Source organism: Bufo gargarizans, chromosome 3 (genome assembly GCF_014858855.1).
Source record: "Bufo gargarizans isolate SCDJY-AF-19 chromosome 3, ASM1485885v1, whole genome shotgun sequence".
Lineage (NCBI taxonomy): Eukaryota > Metazoa > Chordata > Amphibia > Anura > Bufonidae > Bufo > Bufo gargarizans.
Window position 1 is genome coordinate 517,231,618 of NC_058082.1, and position 18,999 is coordinate 517,250,616.

General features: G+C 39.9%; 1 protein-coding gene and 1 long non-coding RNA gene across 2 annotated transcripts in view; one reads left to right on the plus strand and one right to left on the minus strand.

The window, feature by feature from the left end:
- The window catches only part of PHKA2 (phosphorylase kinase regulatory subunit alpha 2), a 101,610-nt gene extending 83,401 nt beyond the window's left edge, over nt 1–18,209 (plus strand). Inside the window, 6 exon segments of the mRNA XM_044283995.1 lie at nt 2,389–2,424; nt 7,890–7,940; nt 8,742–8,915; nt 9,762–9,815; nt 11,083–11,283; nt 13,786–18,209. Coding sequence (XP_044139930.1) covers nt 2,389–2,424; nt 7,890–7,940; nt 8,742–8,915; nt 9,762–9,815; nt 11,083–11,283; nt 13,786–13,959 — 690 coding nt within the window. The 3' untranslated portion in view covers nt 13,960–18,209.
- On the minus strand, nt 5,524–8,731 carry LOC122930530. The gene is made up of 2 exons (XR_006388140.1): nt 8,477–8,731; nt 5,524–5,918 (listed from the first exon to the last, which is right to left on the minus strand). It is a non-coding gene; the product is annotated as an uncharacterized LOC122930530 (long non-coding RNA).
- Nucleotides 18,210–18,999: the final 790 nt, after the last annotated feature.

Sequence of the window (18,999 nt, forward strand, 5' to 3'; positions counted from 1 at the left end):
GATTATTTATAATCCAACACTAATGGAATCTCCTGGGTGAGGACCAAATCTCATTATACACCATGATGACACATGTATACAAAGAATAAATTGTGCTAAAACACAGACAATGCAGTAATAGATCAAATGAAATCCTGTGGACACATGAGGGTAAACGCATAGCGGATCACGTTGTTTGATCGCACATGCTGTATCATGGATCATCCTCAAAAATAAAAGAACCTCCACGGGTTTCAGCATATGCATTACATCATCAATAGCGCTCTCTCATGACGCGCTCCTAGGTTGCACCATATTTGATAAGGGCATTCCCACAAGCCAAACACAGTGCCCACAAATGACACACCTAAAGGCCTCTCATAAATGCGCCTTATATGCGCATGTGCCCAGAGTGCGCCTTAACCATATTTAAAGAGGGGAATTCCCTGTGTGTCAACTGATGGCACCATGAACCCAGGCTGCTAGGGTATGACCATATATTAAATGATAAAGTTCCTACTAGAGAGAATTATTTATTGACCATATGCTTCAGATTTCTTGGGCACAGACACCTTGTCTAGCAACACTTAAGCCTTGTTACAAAAAGGGTTTGAGGCAAAAATCCACATTTAAACCTCTAGGGCTCAAAGTGCCCAATTCCTTAATCCACCATAACTCCCATTGTTTCAAAAGCTTCTTCCTATAATGCATTGGAGGAACTGAGTCAGCTATCCTAAATCTTAGTTGACTAATGCGATGTCCACATTCAACAAAATGTGTTGAAACAGAGAGGTCCATCCTTCATCTTAACCTCTCCTGGCACCAGTCGTCTCTCCTACTTAATACAGACTATACATCCTGCTACGTTATTGAGGATTGAGGAGAATTGATAATACCGAGGTATACCCTCATATTATTTAATATATGGTCATACCCCAGCAGCCTGGGTTCATGGGCTATCAGTTCACCAACAAGGAATTTCCCTTTTTAAACATGGCGCTGGTGGGCTCTATGTCTATGCACATTATAAGAAGCCTTTATAGGGGTGTCATTTGTGAGCGCTGTGTTTGGCTTGTGGGAAAGACCCTTGGGGGGAACATGACTTTGGGAGCAGGGACCCATAACTCCTGTAGTTTTTGTATGTACTGTCATGGAAATGCCCTTTTCAAATATGGTGCCTGTATGCTCTGCACATATGTGCATCAGAGCAACCTGGAAGCAGGTCATGAGAGAGCGCAGCCATCTGCAATTGATGTAATGCATATTCTGAAACGTGGAGTTTCTTTTAGTTTTGAGGATGATCCATGATCCGGTATGTGCACCTACCCTCATGTCCACAGGGATTATGTTGCTATATTACTGCATTGTATGCATTTTAGCACATTTTATTGTTTGTATACATGTGTATATTGAGATATTGGAATCTCCTGGGTGATGACCAATAATTGTGTATTAAGGTTTGCGTCTGGAGGAAAGGTTTGTACACAAACATAGAAGAGGATTCTTTACGGTAAGAGCAGTGAGACTATGGAACTCTCTGCTTGAGGAGGTGGTGATGGTGAGCTCACTAAAAGAGTTTCCCCTAAAATAAGGAAAATTGGCTTCTACCTCACAAGTTTTTTTCGCCTTCCTCTGGATCAACTTGCAGGATAACAGGTTGAACTGGATGGACAGATGTCCAGAAGATTTTGCTCATGCAGTGCCGTGATCTGTTCCTTTACTTTGGATTATCTAGATGGTTGTGACGGTCGTGGGCACAGCAGGTGGAAGTCCTGGTTTGTTGATCCCTCCTTTTGTGTATTAATGTATACATTACATTCTCTGACAGGTTCACTCTCCTCCTCCACCTATCTCGCACAGTCACTTCTGTCATTGACAAGCTCCAACAACATAAATCCCACATAATCCTCTTTATTTTTCAGTGAGTGCAGAGATTCTGAACAGTTGCAAACAGTATAGTATGCAGGTATATAGGGAAAGAGGCATCTGCTAAGTGAAGAAAGGAGAATTTTTCTTTAACAAAATGTTTTAGAAAGTTAATTATTGTTGCCTATAACTGTTGATTAATGTAGATAACAGACTGCATATCATATTTACTCATCATATTTATTTTCTCTGGGTTTTATAATTGCTTTATTCCCTAATATACTGTTTGTAGCCTAGTAACTCCTGCAGAATGATCTATAACCAAGAACAGTCTAGTTACAAATAATTCAAATGTTCCTCGATTGCCTATTGGCAAACTTTGTACGAGCTTATAGACAATGCTTATCGTGTAGTTCCTTAGTATATTAGCCAAAGTGTCTGCTAAAGTGGAGATGTTGTCACTGCTACACTGTTACAAGTCATTTCTGTATACGTTATATCCAGTATTTGCTCAATTGAAATCACATTGTACTTTATTTCCAGTTTCAGACGGATAGGAGATTTAGTGCCGATGATCAGGTGAATTATCACTTGGATGTCATCTAATAAAGTGTACTTTATTCTAAAATGTACAATTTCTAATCCTAAAATCTTTTTACAGTTCTGGATCTGCTGAATTTTAATATAACAGTTTTTACCATTAACCTTTTACACATATATTGGTAATTATTGGCTACAGTAAAATTCCTTTAATGAGTTGATGGAACGTTATAGGTACTGAACTATCAGATATTCTGGATTGCCGCATCGTAGTGGAAACATATACACTTTTCAGTGCATTAGGTCATATGGACATCATAAAAGAGTTACCCCCCCATCCCCCCATGTGGCAGAATGGTAGGCACGACTCTCACTCTGGCTGTCTGGAGCTTCCATGCATTATGTATGGGGTTGTCTCGATAACAGAACTCCTGTAAGAATCTCCTAACTGGATTTCTTTGGTCAGGTTTCATTTTCAGGGATGTGAAATTTATATTGCAGTTTTTTGCTGGAAACAAGTTTATGAAACTTTCTGGATTGTCAGATACTGGATTAAAGGAATTTTATTGTATTTTGTAATTGTGTGGTGATTTACCAGTAACAATCGTGGAATGCAAATAACAAAATATCTTGATATATGTATATATTGATGATTTTAGTTTTCCAATACCTAGTTATCTGAAATTATTTCATTATATTAAAGGGGTTGTCTATATCAGATAAGTGGGATTCAAAAATGTTCCAGTGCCACGGCTGCCTGAAACAGCTGAATGGTCGAGGTGCCCTGTGTTCCAGTGCCACGGCTGCCTAAAACAGCTGATTGGTGACGGTGATCTGTGTTGTCCCTCTGTAAAAAGCATTAAAGGGGTTGTCCAGATTACAGATACTGATGACTTATCCTCAAGATAGGTCATCAATATCAGATAGGTGGATCTGATATTGTTGACCTATCTTGAGGATAAGTCATCAGTATCTGTAATCTGGACAACCCCTTTAATGCTTTTTACAGAGGGACATTCTGGACATGTAAGTCTCTGAAGCAAGTTGTTTACTGTATAAACAGAGAAAAAGGGCGCACCATAGGGTAAAAAAGTTCACCTTATAGGGTTGCGCATTTATAGGCACAACGCTATTGTAGACATGTGGGAGATAATTTTAATCCCCAATATAAAGGTTGGTATGCAGCCACAGATGCAGATGTCCTCGGATAAGCGTGCCTAGGCCCACACAGAGGATTGAAATGACATGAAGAAAAGGAGCATCCCTCGGCGCAAGGAACCAACCAAAGGCAGATGATGAATCTTCAAGAGTATTTATTGCAATCACACAACGCGTTTCGGGGAAAGGGTCCCCTTCATCAGGTGAAGAATATTGCATAAAGGATGGACAGACATGCTGGATATATATACACAAAAAATGGTCACATGCAAACAAGGTCAGGGGGGGAGGTGGGCATCACCTTTGAGAAACCCCAAACTAGAAACAAAGTGATCAGTACACAAACTGGTGCAATAAGATATACACATATAAAAACTAGCCCTTTGGGCTTACAGGATAATCAATAGATGTATTTTTAAAACATTAACAGGAAGGAACGTCGCTTCCAGATGCAGCCCATTGCGGAACCTGGGGAGCCTGTAAGCCCAAAGGGCTAGTTTTTATATGTGTATATCTTATTGCACCAGTTTGTGTACTGATCACTTTGTTTCTAGTTTGGGGTTTCTCTGAGGTGATGCCCACCTCCCCCCTGACCTTGTTTGCATGTGACCATTTCTGTGTATATATATCCAGCATGTCTGTCCATCCTTTATGCAATATTCTTATGCAATATTCTTCACCTGATGAAGGGGACCCTTTCCCCGAAACGCGTTGTGCAATTGCAATAAATACTCTTGAAGATTCATCATCTGCCCTTGGTTGGTTCCTTGCGCCGAGGGATGCTCCTTCTCTTCATGTCATGTAAGTCTGAGTCATGGTGATTTTTTTTTCTTCTAATTTCTGTTCAGGTGCCTCCAAGTCATCTTGGTCTCCTCTGTAGGTAGGAGATTCTTGCTGACCTCTGATAACAACTATTAAAGTATTCGTAGTAATTACGTAGCTTTCCTTCGATCATCTAATGTTACACATCTGAATAAGGGATGTGAATAGGTAAGCAAAGGGGCCCAGCGCTCAGAGGAGTGTTGAATTTATTCTTGCAATCAGTGGGGGTTACAGGGCACAATTCACTACCAAGGGCATCTTCTGAAATGTCCCACTCATATATCAGCAAAAGATGTATGTGTGTGTGTATATGTAAAATTTGAATATCGTGCAAAGTTCATTTATTTCCGTAATGGAACTTAAAAGATGAAACTAACATATGAGATAGACTCATTATGTGCAAAGCGAGATATTTCAAGTATTTATTAGTCATAATTTGGATGATTATGGCTTACCGCTTATGAAACCTCAAAGTCACAATTTCAAAGTCTCAAAGTCAGCATTTTTTCCAGTATTGAGCCCCTAGGACGGAACTCAATACCGGAAAAGTTTACCGCAAGTGTGAAAGTACCCTAAGAATTAAAGGTATTTTTCAAAGCTTTGCCAAGCTGCCTCTTGTCTTGAAGCCATTACACACCGGAATGCAACGTCATAGGGCATGTTAGCATATTTTACAGATTGTCTATATCGGTGCTTAGTAAAAGAAGGACAAGGCCAGTATTGTATTGTACTGTATACTCTATTCACTCTGCTTTTTGTCTAGCTCCATCACACAGGAATGCAGTTTACCTAATATAACTTTGTCTTCCTCGCGGCCCCTTGCTGGGATTTCACTTCTCACAGTACAGTGAGCTGATGGCTTCACACTAGGACATATAGTCCTGCAAATTGCACTTTCAATGTCTGTAGAGTCTAGTTTCGCAGTCTTTGTCAGATTCTCTGCAGATCTTCTTTCATGCAGGTGCCTTAGTGTTGTGGGCCGACAATGACTCTTCACTTCACATAGCATAAGACAGTCCTGGGGCTATTCTTTTCCTATGTAAAGTGAAGAAAAAGGCGGAGAACAATTATGGGAAATTTACAAGGCAGAGCCACAGAGTTACTGGCTGCATGGGGCTTCTTTGTTCAGCTCTTATGTAGTGTTTTTTCTTTGGCCAGACTGAAAAAATCCATATGGAATTGAACTGACCTGCTATTCTTCAGCGCTGAGAACAGCACGACTTGTGCTGTCCAGTACACGCACTTTTCTGCAGATTTATCTGTGGAGTACGCTGTTTTATTGCTGTTCTTTTCTCACTTCCATAGCTTCTTGCAGCAATGCAGATTGAAGAAGAGCTCATGTAGAGCTTTTCTCCTTTGCATTTTGCATATGTTCTATTCAGAAGGACTACAGAATCAGTGATCAGCAACCCCAATTTGGGTTCTGTGGGCTGTATAGCTCAAACTGTTTTAACCACTTGGTCCTCTTAGGCTCTGTTCGTATTACCATTATGGCTACTATTCTTTATGAAGCAATGACCAGTACTGTATAAAGTCACGAAGGAGTGGAAATCCTATGGAACAAAGAACATAGTGTGAATATGGCCCTTATTTAAGTCTTATATGTAAGTGTACAAACAGCAATTCCTTAATATATATGATAGAAACAGTGCTATAAGGAAATTACATTTCTTTACAGTTCTTACATTCCTTAACATATAACTGCAATTTCATATTTTTTTTTTGTGTTGGGACAGTGATTTAAAGTGTTTGTCTAATATACTTCATTAGAAATAATGTTGACTTTTATTAGGAAAAATTGGCTGTAAAGTGTTCTGTTAGCAACCCTCTAACTGAGTGTTGCTAAGGAAATTCCATCTTCAACATTCTACTGAACCCTGAAGATGCAGAAGCAGACTTATCAGCCTGTCTCTGGTCTCCATGCTCCAGCTCCTGCCTCCACAATGTAATAAAATGTAATTTACCAAAAAAAAAAAAAACTGTGCATTTTACTGATTTCCTATCTGATTTACTGCCACCGCTGATAGTTGCCAGCCAGTTCTTCTCCATTTGTAGTAATCAGCCATGACTGTAGGTATACAGTGCCCGGTGTGTCATTGCTGATTGCTGCAGCCTCGTTCCCTTCTATCTGAGAGAAACGGAACTGCAGTGATCAGCGCTGGCATTAAGTGCTCTATGTTCCTGTGTGTTGGTGCTGATCACTGTACAGAGAGGAGAATAGGCTGCTAATGGTTAGAGCTGGCAGCAAGTCAGACAGGCAAGTAAATGCACATTCTTTTTGTAAAATATATTTTAGAAATTTGTGGAAGCAGGAGCTGGGACATCTTAATAGTAAATTTAGTAGACACTAAAGACAGAACTTTTTTTTTGCGAAGCTCACAGTTAGAGAGCTCCTAAGGAAACACTGAAATGCTTTGTACACCTTTTGGAGGAAATTTTTTATGATTTGAGTTTTTTACTCGGCTAAAAAATTTTTTTTTTCAATTGGCCTTTTAAAAATATTGAGCCGTTCTGTCACAAATTATTAACCATTAACAGTTTTTCTAGCTGTGTGAATCCTGCTTTCACTTTGTGCCAGTCATCTAATAAACCTCATCTCTAAGTTACTGAGAGGTCATAAACACTTTTTTAAGCCACAGTCCTATCAGTAAGATAAGAACTAAGCTATAATGAGTGTTTAGGAGGTCAGAGAGAAGAGATAGAGTCCGTCAGCTCCTGGTCTGACGGAAAGGACAGAAAATCCAAAGGGTGGTACTAGAACATGTCAGCTATGTACAGAAAAAAGGACTTTGTATTTTTAATAAAGACCAATTTAAAAAATGTTTAGCTCAAAATGAGTACACTGCAATAATAAAAAAAAATTGCCCCTAAAGTTGTACATAGCCTTTAAGTCAATATACTGTAATTCTGTAATACAATGTATTAGAAAAACACTTTAAAGGAGTGCCCCCCAACACATTATAAAATACATGAAATATACACAGATCTGATATTGATGACCTATTGTGAGGATAGGTCATCATGATTTAGAAACCAAAAAACAACTTCTATTTGCAGAATTCAGGCTGTTGTTAATAGTCGTCTGCATTCTACCTGAAGCAGCAAAAATTTTTACAAATGATCCCATTTGTAAAAAAAAATTCTGTTCAATAATATTTTCTATGGAATTTATTATAGTGTATACGCAGCATCTCATGTGAGGCTGTGCAGTCAGTCAGGTTATATCTTCCCTTTTAAATGGCAGAAACCTAAAATATACCATATTGAATTGTACTGTATTTGTTTAGGCCTCATTTATATAGGATGAGCTATAAGGCTAACTACATTGTGGTAGACCTGTTTAATACACTACTTGACGAAGTCATGTAAAGTTCATGTCATACGAGCTATTCACTAATAAACTAATCTCTACTAACAGCCCCTTCATGGACCTGCATCTTTCGATCTGCTTCCCATGTGTAGGATCTTTTTCGCATCTGTTAGATTTATTTTTCACCAGCATTATTTTCTGTGTTCTCCTATAGTTCTTGTATGGTCATTCTGTAAGCAGCAGCATCTACTCATCGAGATCGACGGTAAAACCACCAGTTCTTTCCTTAGATTGCCTTTTTCAGTTTCTAGTCCAATCATAGTATTCTTCATTGTAAAGTGAGTGCTGCTCACGTAATCTCACTGCTGTAGAATGGCCTGAAACATGTGGGCCACACTTTGGTTTTTTTCATACACCAAACCAAGTAAGTATATTCCAGGCCCAAAATAATCATGTGACCTGGAAAATGCTTCATTTTTCTTAAAGAAAAATGCCTCTTATGTAATATATATTCATGGATGATGATTGTGTCCATGGACAAATGCTAAGTAAGAGTGCCCTTTTAAAGTAATTTACAAAAGTAATCAATATTGCGACCTGCAGAGAAGCTACTATGCCTAAATGGTTTTGGTTTTATAGGTACACACCTAAATCGTAGGTTTCTAGGCTGCCTCGAAATCCATTTGTGTATTTTGTGTCGTGTCTGTCTGGCATTATATGATCATTTTATCACACATTTTAATTTATTATGTTAATTGTTTCTTGTGTATTAATTCTTCAATTAATCTATGTATTTTGTACCTGAAGATTTTTGAATATTGAAGCTTTTGAAGGATGTATAGTTCAAGACCCCTTCCAGGGAAAGGCCCAGTGCATCCTCATAAAATCAGAAATGTGCACAACCTCATAAAAAAAGTTGTCACATGGGTCTAATCTTCTTTCCCACTTTATGGCTTGCTGGAAATAATTACTCCCTTCTGTCCTTAATAAAACACAAATCCTGGATCAGTATGATGGCTAAGAGGAAGGAGTGAAATCATAATTTATTTTTTCATATTTGTTACAGAGATGTAGTAGTCCTTCCTCTCCTACGGGAACTATGTCTCCTACTGCTTCCACTGGAACCCAGCTTGTTTGGGATGATCACCAAGGCCAATGGCTCAGAAGAAGAAGGTTAGATGGAGCCATCAACAGGGTGCCTCTCGGGTTCTATCAAAAAGTGTGGAATCTTCTCCAGAAAGTAAGTAATTGATTAAATTAAAGGGGCTGGGCTATAGCCTGCTTAGTTATATTTTTGGTCTACCATGATTTGTCTTGCCTACATTTTCTTAGGCTACTTTCAAACTCGCGTTTGGTGCGGATCCGTCATGGATCTGCACAGACAGATCCGTTCAGATGATACAACTGTCTGCATCCGTTCAGAACGGATCCGTTTATGTTATCTTTAACATAGCCAAGACGGATCTGTCTTGAACACCATTGAAAGTCAATGGAGGACGGATTCGTTTTCTATTGTGTCATAGAAAACGGATCCATCCCCATTGACTTACATTGTGTGTCAGAATGTTTGGCTCAGTTTCGTCAGATGGGCACCAAAACGCGGCATGGAGACGGAACGGAGGCAAACTGATGCATTCTGAGCGGATACTTATCCATTCAGAATGCATTAGGGCAAAACTGATCCGTTTTGGACCGCTTGTGAGAGCCCTGAAGGGAAAGCCAAAACGTCAGTATGAAAGTAGCCTTATATCTGAGACCTCATACACACCATCATTATGTCTTACCAAACCCAGTACAAAAGCTATTCATGAGAAATCATTCTCCACGTCACATACAGTAGTTTTCACCCAAGTGCTTCAGAAAGGCATCCGTAGCAAAAAAACATACATACTTTTCAAATTTGCACATGGCGGCTGATGACATTGACAATGTTCTCATCCCATTGTGACCGTCTTACACTAGTAATGGATACTGCTTCAACCTAAACTTTTGACTTTAGCTGAAATAATATATGACTATTCTTATACATATTTTTAGATTTGGTGTAATTAATTTTTTACCTTTTTCCATATTATGTCTTCTTCAGTGTCATGGTTTGTCTATTGATGGATACGTCCTTCCTTCTTCAAGCACAAGAGAGGTAATGTCCAATATATTTTGTCCATGAAGTATACTTGAAGAATCTTGGGCAGACTAGATGGGCCAAATGGTTCTCATCTGCCAACACATTCTATGTTTCTATGTTAATCTATTACAAGTTGAATATATAACACCACTTCATTGTTACTTTCTGATTACTGGTAAAACATCATGGCGTAAAACTGGAGCAGATGAATACTCCTATTAGATGCTTTAAAGAGAACCTGTCATCATTAAAATGCATTGTAATCTGCAGGTGGCATGTTAAAGAACAGATTTATATATAGTTTTATGGGAAATGATTCAGTATAATTTGTAATTTATTAATTTAAATTCCTGCTTGTTCTGGGCCTTTGGAGTCAAGGAACTATGAGTGTATGCACAGTTATATAGGGAAAAGACTGTCCGTCACTGATAGGACCGCCTCAACTTCAAAGCCCAAATAACTATGGATCAATGTTCTCAGCGCCTTCTGCTCTATAACATACTGTCTGCAGCTCATAAACCATGTTTAAGATTCCCTTTAAAGAAGACCTATCACCACAAAATGCAGTTCTAATATGAAAGCACCATGTTATAGAGCGTGAGGAGCCGAGCAGATTGATATGTAGTTTTTTTGTGGAAAGATTCAGTAAAACTTGTCATGTATACATTTTATATCTCTGCTTTTTTGCAGCCCTGTGAAAACCTATCGGTACAGGGAGGAGGTGATATCCGTGACTGACAGCTATCTCTCTATGCACATTATACACACAATGCCATCAGTCACTGATAACACCTCCATCTTGTACCGATAGGTATTCACAGGGCTTCAAAAAAAGTAAAAAAATAAATAAAATGTATACATTGCAGATTTTTGTGAATCTTTTCCCACAAAAATATATGTCAATCTTCTCCGTGCCTCCTGCTCTGTAACATGGTGTTTTCAGAGTGCATTGCATGTTGTGGTGACAGGTCCTCTTTAAATGGTCAATCAATAAAGACCATTTCCAACGGTTAACATACTGTATAATCAATATGAATCATTATCCGATTGTGGCAGGGTTTGTTGGTAGGTTCTGTGAGGTGCTGTTTTATAAGAAAGCCAAGTGAGCTGCAGGGAATACATGGTCCCAAAGTTTAACCCGCACATTGGTGACATATAAAAGTAAAAAAGTCCGTCATAGAAAAGCATATGCTCCCTGCTTGGCATTTGGCTTGGGTATGGCATGATGTGTTTAGTCTTTACAAATATGTTATAATACTTGAAAGTCTTTTATTTCAATCAGATGACTGCTTATGAAATCAAATTTGCTGTACACGTCGAGTCTGTCCTCAACCATGTTCCTCAGCCGGAGTACAGACAGCTGCTAGTGGAAGCAATACATGTACTTACATTGGTATCAGATATGGATGTTGACAGCATTGGTGGGATCATCCTCGTGGATCGTATTGTGCACATGGCCAGTGATCTGTTTCTTCAGGACCAGGTACAGATTACTTGATAAAAAAGTACATATACTATGCTCACCACCCAAGGGTACTTTCACACTTGCGTTGTGAAGATCTGGCAGGCAGTTCCGTCGCCGGAACTGCCTGCCGGATCCAGAAATCCGTGTGCAAATGGATAGCATTCGTAGACTGATCCGTATGCGGATCAGTCTAACAAATGCATTGAAACACCGGATCCGTCTCTCCGGTGTCATCCGGAAAAACGGATCCGATATTTAATTTTTTTTGCATTTTTAAAGGTATGCGCAGACCGGAAAACCGGATCCGTTTTTCCGGAACACTTGGTGCTGGATCCAGCATTAATGCATTTCAATGGAAAATAATGCCGATTCCGGCAAGTGTTCCGGAATTTTGGACTGAGAAAATACCTCATCATGCTGCAGTATTTTCTCTGGCCAAATACCGTAAGAGTGACTGAACTGAAGACATCCTGATTGCTCTCCATTCAGAATGCATTAGGATAAAACTGGCTACTTTCACACCAGCGTTTTTGCTGGATCCGTCATGGAACAGCAAAAACGCTTCCGTCATAATACAACCGTCTGCATCCGTTGTGAATAGATCTGCTTGTATTATCTTTAACATGGCAATGACGGATCCGTCATGAACACTATTGAAAGTCAACGGGGGACGGATCCGTTTTCTTTTGTGTCGGAGAAAACGGATCCGTCCCCATTGACTTACATTGTGAGTCAGGTTGGATCCGTCTTGCTTCACATCACAGACGAAAAACACTGCTTGCGGTGTTATCCTGTCTGCGATGGGGATGCGACCAAACGGAACGGAATGCATTCTGGTGCACTCTGTTTCGTTCAGTTTTGTACCCATTGACAATGAATGCGGACAAAACGGCAGAGTTTACCCCCGCTATTGAGATCCTATGACTGATCTCAATAGCGGAAAGGGAAAGTGCAGATGTGAAAGTAGCCTTGGCTCCACAGTATTAGCCTGTAGTCCGCGGCCGAAGCATTGAAAACCGCCAACCCATGGCAGCATTAAGAGAAAAATTCTGTGCTTTTTGAAATCCAATGACTATTAAATATGCAAAAAATAAAGAAATACAGTCTGCAGTCTACGCGTTTCAAACAGACAGGTTCTTTTTCACGACATATAGCAAGACTAGTATCACACTAAGCAACATCACCCATGATCAGATAGGAACAAGAACCCAGGATGCACCCACACATTATACAATTATACCATATGACATACTCGATAAAGCTAGCAGATTATTCTGTGATATTTTTGCTAATAGAGATACATTGAATCCCTTTTAAGATTTAAGCAGACTGGCTGTCTTGTCTGCCATTGCATGGTCCAGAAGGCTTCTCAATTTCTGCCAGTCTCCTCCATGACGGGGTTTAGATATTCTCTTTATTTCCTGAAAACGGAATGATCTCTACAAAATTGTTTTTCTACTCCATACGCTTTTCAGTGCCCTTTTTAAATATGTGAAATGCGTTCTGCCTGTCTGTATCACAGTTCATAAAACTTTTTATGCTGTGCATTATATTGTTATTATCTGAAAATGTCTTGTATTAGCATACGCACAGACCTCACATCCAACCAGCCCTTTCCTTGGTCAGATTATCTGGTGAGGGCGGTACATCGACGATAGTGTGGAACGTATCGCCTGTACAGGAATTTGGGGATTGTACTAATTCATTCCCTTTTCAGGGTATAGAGAGAATATCTAAACACCGTCATGGAAGAGATGTTGGGAATGTTTCACAGGGCTTGCTCCGCCTAACTAACATGGAGGGGGGAGATGTAGGGGGCCTAAGTACGGCAGAGATGGACAGAGCAAGCCCTGAGAAACATTACAGAGAAAAGTATGTTGGGTTTGGTAAGTAAACCCATCAGAAAGCCGATGATGATCAGGAAGTTCTGCATGTAAACATCATGGCCGAATGCAGTGATGCTTGGAACAGGGGAAGGAAAGCGCTGACATGAAAAACAGTTATAGGGGTAAATTTAAGTAGTGCTTGGGGTACTCTGGGCAGACAGAAAAGCCTAATTATGGGACTGGACAATCCCTTTAAAGGGCTTCTCTGGAACTGAACTATTGACGACCTATCCTTTGGGTAGGTCATCAATATCAGATGTTTGCAGGAGCGGCGGAAAGAGGCATCGGAACTACACACTTGAATTCACTGGTCGCCAGGGTTGGTTACTGTACAGCTGCTCCTATTCAATGCACCCATCCAGTATAATATGTTTTATTGTATAAAGATCACATATTTTCTAATGTTTTTAAATCGTTTTTGTTATGAGAATTAGTCTCTCTTTGTGCCTTTGGTAGGAAAATTTAGATTGAAGGCCCAGGAGTTGATTTGAATATTATTTTTGTGTTTCAACCTTGTATAAAGAATAGGTGATAATACTCTCCATAAAACTGTACCTTTACCAGTATACATTCTGCTCATCGAACCATTTCATTTATATCTGGAATCCAAACTTGTGTCTCTTTTGTTTCACAGAAAGCCTTGGGAGCTGGAGATTTTTACCTCGATCAGGATCCAGCAACTGGGATCTGCAATTTCTTGTATGACAGCGCTCCTAGCGGTGCCTTTGGTACAATGACTTACCTGACCAAGGCTGTGGCCACTTACTTGCAAGATTTTTTACCAAGTTCTAGTTGTATGATGCAGTGAACCGTCAGGGTTAAATATAACGTTTTGAACCAAATACTGTAGTTGTGCTTCAGCTACACGAATGCCTTGTTTTTGGTCTTGGTCTCGCTTGTAAGCAATGCAAGAAATTCTCATTTGTTACTGCAAAATTACAGGCAAGTTATTCCAGCGGAAATTTTTTAATTATAGTTTCAGCTGAAAACTGTTCTTGTAAGTATTGGGAGGTGGAAAACCAGAATTTTACTAGAAAAAATATTCACATAATATTTTATTGTAATATATAGAATATTTTATGATCTTAGTTTGTTATTAAACTGGTTAATATATTTTTGGTTAATATATTTAGACATAATAAAAGAATCCTTGTTAAGTAGAAGACAAGAGAACCTTGGGTTTCATGTTGTACACATAAGTAATAACCGAGACTTAAATACAGTATAACTAGTAATATTATTCTTATACTTTTTTCACTTTAGTTGGGTCACATAATGAATTATTTCCAACTAAAATTCTCTTTTACTTTCCTACTATGGGTGGAGATTAATTATCGTATAACTTAATGTGGTGTTTCTCTCCCAGCAGTACTCCCTTTATAACTAGTGAGCAGGGAAGTTAGTGACTAGGGAGCCGTTCTTCTAAACTGGGCAGTCCAAAGCAGCAGAAAATAAATATAGCCTATAGTGCTACATCATTTTCCATAGATTAGCTATGGAAGTTGACTGGTTTATGGTAACATTCCTGGGGTCTAGAGCTTAGAAGGTATTAACGTCTGCAGCCCTAGTGGTCTAGGGCAGTGACAGGATTAATGACGGCAACCCTGATTCTCAAGGGTATTAAAGTGGTTAATATCTGCATCTCTGGCGGTCTAGTGCAGAGAAAGGGTTAAGGTTATATAACTTGTGTCCACCTCTACAGGCTCTATCATTGTCTGGTGAATGCATCCCTGGTGGTCTAGAATAGTGAGAGGTTTTGTGTCCGTATCCCTAGTGACTTAGGGCAGAGAAAGAGTTTACCTGATCTTCTAGAGCAGAGAAAAGTTTATCTCTAGAGCAGAGAAAGGGTTAAGGTTACATAACCTGTTTCCAGTGGGTTATTCACTACTCCAGGCTCCATTATTGTCTGTAGTAGGAAGACTGAGAATAGATTAGGGGTTAATGTCTGCATCCCTGGGGGTTTAGGGTAGTGAGGGGGTTAATGTCAGCATCCCTGGTGGTCTAGTGCAGAGAAAGGGTTAAGGTAACACAACTGGTATCCAATGGGTTACTCACACCTCCAGGCTCCATCATTGTCCCTTTAGTAGCAGATATTATCCTCTTACACAGACTGCTCCCTATGGCCCCTTCACTGTTACACAGACTGCTGTTATGCCCCACATATCTTCCAGACTGCACCCAATGCCCTCTGTCTCGTGCAGGCTGCTGCCCATGAGCCCCTCTCTTACAGAAACTGTTCCCCATGGTCCCTACTCTCTCACAGAGACGGAGCGCTATAGCCAGCAGTATAATATTACATGGGTACAGTGTCTTGCTAAAATGATTTACACAGGGCAGTTGTCGGGAACAAATGTTAGTATGAACGCTCATTCTTGACATTTGGCCTGTGTAAAGGTGCCGCAGATCATATGAGCAAAATGCTCCTTCATCGGGTGAAATCTATGTTTCTGGGCAGGAGATCATGCTATGTAAACAGCGATCTGTGGGCCAGAAACAATAAATCTGTATGAGGACTAGCGATGGCAGTAGCCATCACTGATCTCCATACAGTGGAGGTGATTGCTGCATCCTCCACTGATGAGCAGGCAATTATTGGGAAGCCATGGTTCACGATAATTGCCTGCTATATCAGGTCATGAATATGTGCACTAAGCCTTACCTAGTTCACATTGAATGGGTGTTTTGAGACTTTACTATTGATGACCTATCCTTAGAATAGGTCATCAGTATCCGATCGGTGGGGGTCCGACAGCCAGGATCAACTGTTTAAGAAGGCATCGGTGTTTGCAGTAGTGCCGCAGCCACCTCTCAGCTTTCCCTAGGTCATTTGACGTCAATCACGTTCATTGAGTGAATAGGGCTGAGTTTCAATACCAAGCACTAGGGATCGACCGATTATCGGTTTTACCGATATTATCGGCCGATATTCAGTATTTTGACAGTTATCGGTATCGACATCTATTTTGCCGATATTCCGATAATGTATTGGGAACACAGATCGCGCTGCTGACAGCGCTCTCCGTGTTCCCTCAGCAGCACAGGGGAGAAGGAAGCAGTGTCTCCCTCCCCCTGTGCTGCTGCTGCCAATGAGAGGACAGGGGACAAGAGAAGAGAATTATAAATTACCAATATTTTAGTGACTTTTAAATATTTTTTTTTTTATTTTAGTCGTTAGATATTTCCTTAAATTCATAACCATAAATTTTGCAAAAAAATATCTGTCCAGGACAAAAAAGGAGATCTAGTCAATAAAATGTATCCTCACTGCTGCTTCCCCTCCCCTCTCACAGCATTCAGTCTTATAGAGAGAGTGTGAGAAAACTGCAGCTGCATCCCCCTCCTCCCTGTCCTCCTAATTATTGTTTTAATTTAAGACATATTTATGGGGGACTGATGGAGTTTACATGAGCAGAGAGCCTTTGGGTAAGGAAAGTTAAACTAAAGGCAACTAGAATATGAGGTTAACGCGACTTTTAACTAATAAGGTTTATTATAGAGTTTCATATATTCTCATGTACTAATGAGTTATGTTAAAGTATAGTTACACTTTTTAGTTATCCTTAATACATAGAACCATGGATCATTTATACCTGCAAACAATAATGTAATGGGGGAGACGGTACAGTCAAGAAGCTCCTGCCATTAGAGGGTGTAGTTGGGCCCCTGGATGCCCGCTTACAGCCCCAGGATTCTTATAAGACACAGTCTTATAGCTCACTCACACAACAGTCTTCTGAATACCAATGGTACTTACTGCCTGTGCAAATCTCAGATTTTCATGGAATTCCCAATTGTTCAGTAGCAAGGAAGTAAATATGGCTTAAAATCGTGTACATAGTTAGGTGCTGCAGCTAAGAGTGTTACCTTCTGACGATCTTGTTAGAAAAGCCATCTAATGTATTTCTGCAACCTGCATGTGTTCTTTTGCAGAATTGCTGCTATACTATAAGTAAATGTCATGTTCTCTTCAGCAACAGTAATATTGATCAGTAATGGGAATCTGCATCCAGCTCTAATAGTCAGTTTGGTTTTATAAATCTGTTTATACATTTGTTTTTCTGTATGGGAAAATGGCAATCTAAAATTAATTTGATTTTAATTGTGTTGCAAAATTTATGTTCCGCAGATACATGTACGGTACTCGTAGGATGAGCTATCTTAAATTTTCTTTGGATCTGGGAATAATCTGTGGTACTGTGCTAAAGTTTAAGGCAGGTGTGGCCATTCCTAAAGGGGTTGTCCAGATTTCTTAGTTTTTCACGATGCTGATGATCTATCCTCGGGATAGGTCATCAATATCAGATTGGTGGGGGTCCAACAGCCAGAACCCCTGCTGATTAAACCACCACCATGTTATGCTGCAGAGGTTTAGGGTCCCAAACCTGCCATCTGTCCCTGCAAGGAGTAGTAAATGACAGTTGAAGTTACCTGGGGAAGAGTCGCAGATTCTTCACCAGTGGCATCCACGGCTTGTATACTGTGCTGCACCTGAGGTCAGCACACCTTGCTTCACTGCAGTTGCACCCCAATTACATGTGCATGCGCAGTGAAACGTGGACCCGTTGCTGCTGAAGAAAAGTACCAGACCCTTCTCCTGGTAAGTTCAATTGACATATTCTATTCTTGGCATGGAGGGATGGAGTCCTCTATGGGCAGGATTAGGACAATAATCCCCAGCTGCATAACAGCATGCTGGTGGTTTAGTGGTCCCAAACCAGGTTACAGGTTCCCTATAATACACTTCTGTCACAGACTAGAAACATGCAATGACAGATGCAGCTGCACATTCATTTACAATTTCTGTATATTATATATAGGCTAGGTGATGACTAGTGAGAGCGCCGTGTGCGCTCCTCAGTGACACTGAATGTACAGAATCTAACTGCTGTTATGCATATAGTATATATTGAATGTGTGAAGAAATAATCAAAAAAGTTTTCTGACTACTGAACATTTCATATGACGTGTTTAGCTTGTTTTCCATTTACTTGCAGAAATGCGTGTATGTGTATTTCTTTTTCTTACAATTTGTCTCTAATAAACCAATATTCAATTAAATCGTCTTTATTTTTATTACAAATGAATACTGCATGAATCTATATAATGGAATACTCTGAAATATATCTTTGCTATGTATACTTGTCTATATTCCCCTGATCTGTTGCCCTAGGCTGGTGGAAATATTCTGTATATTTGGGCCTGTAATGTTTTTTTGTTTTGTTTTTGTTTTTTTGTATTTCATTGCTTTATTTGCAGAGTAACTTCTATACGTGTCCAGTCTTTTCTAAGTAGTTTAGACACCAGTCAGTTCTCACTCAGGCCATGCGATGTGTCTGACCATGCATTTATCTGAAAGGCCACATGTAAGACATGTGAAGCTGATTTCAAATGTAGTTTTTTTTAGTGCCGTATTCTGGCACTTTTGCTTTTTCTACTCAGTTTTTTTGCAGTAAAATGCCAGGTCCAGATATTGTCCGAAGGGGGATATATGAAACGCAGGCCACACACAAGCATTTTTTGCTCCTGGCCTTTTCGCTCAGTAGGTTGCATTTTTTTTTCTCTCTTGCTCCTTTTCAACATACTGTAGCTTTTACCCTATTTTTCAGGCGTTTTGCCAACATCTCTATATGGTAAAAAAAATGCTAGTTTTACTCCAGTCTTTGATAGCCCCTGCATTGCTGGAGGATGTGCCTAATTTATGATTAGGCACAGGCCTCGTCCTAAAATAGGCGCATCCTTCAGCAGTCTGTGCACCTAGGTTCAGAACTACTCAAGTCCCTAACTGGAGTAGTTTTCAATCCTTTACTCCACGCCCCTGCCACTCCCCAGTGTCGTGGGTGACGTAAAA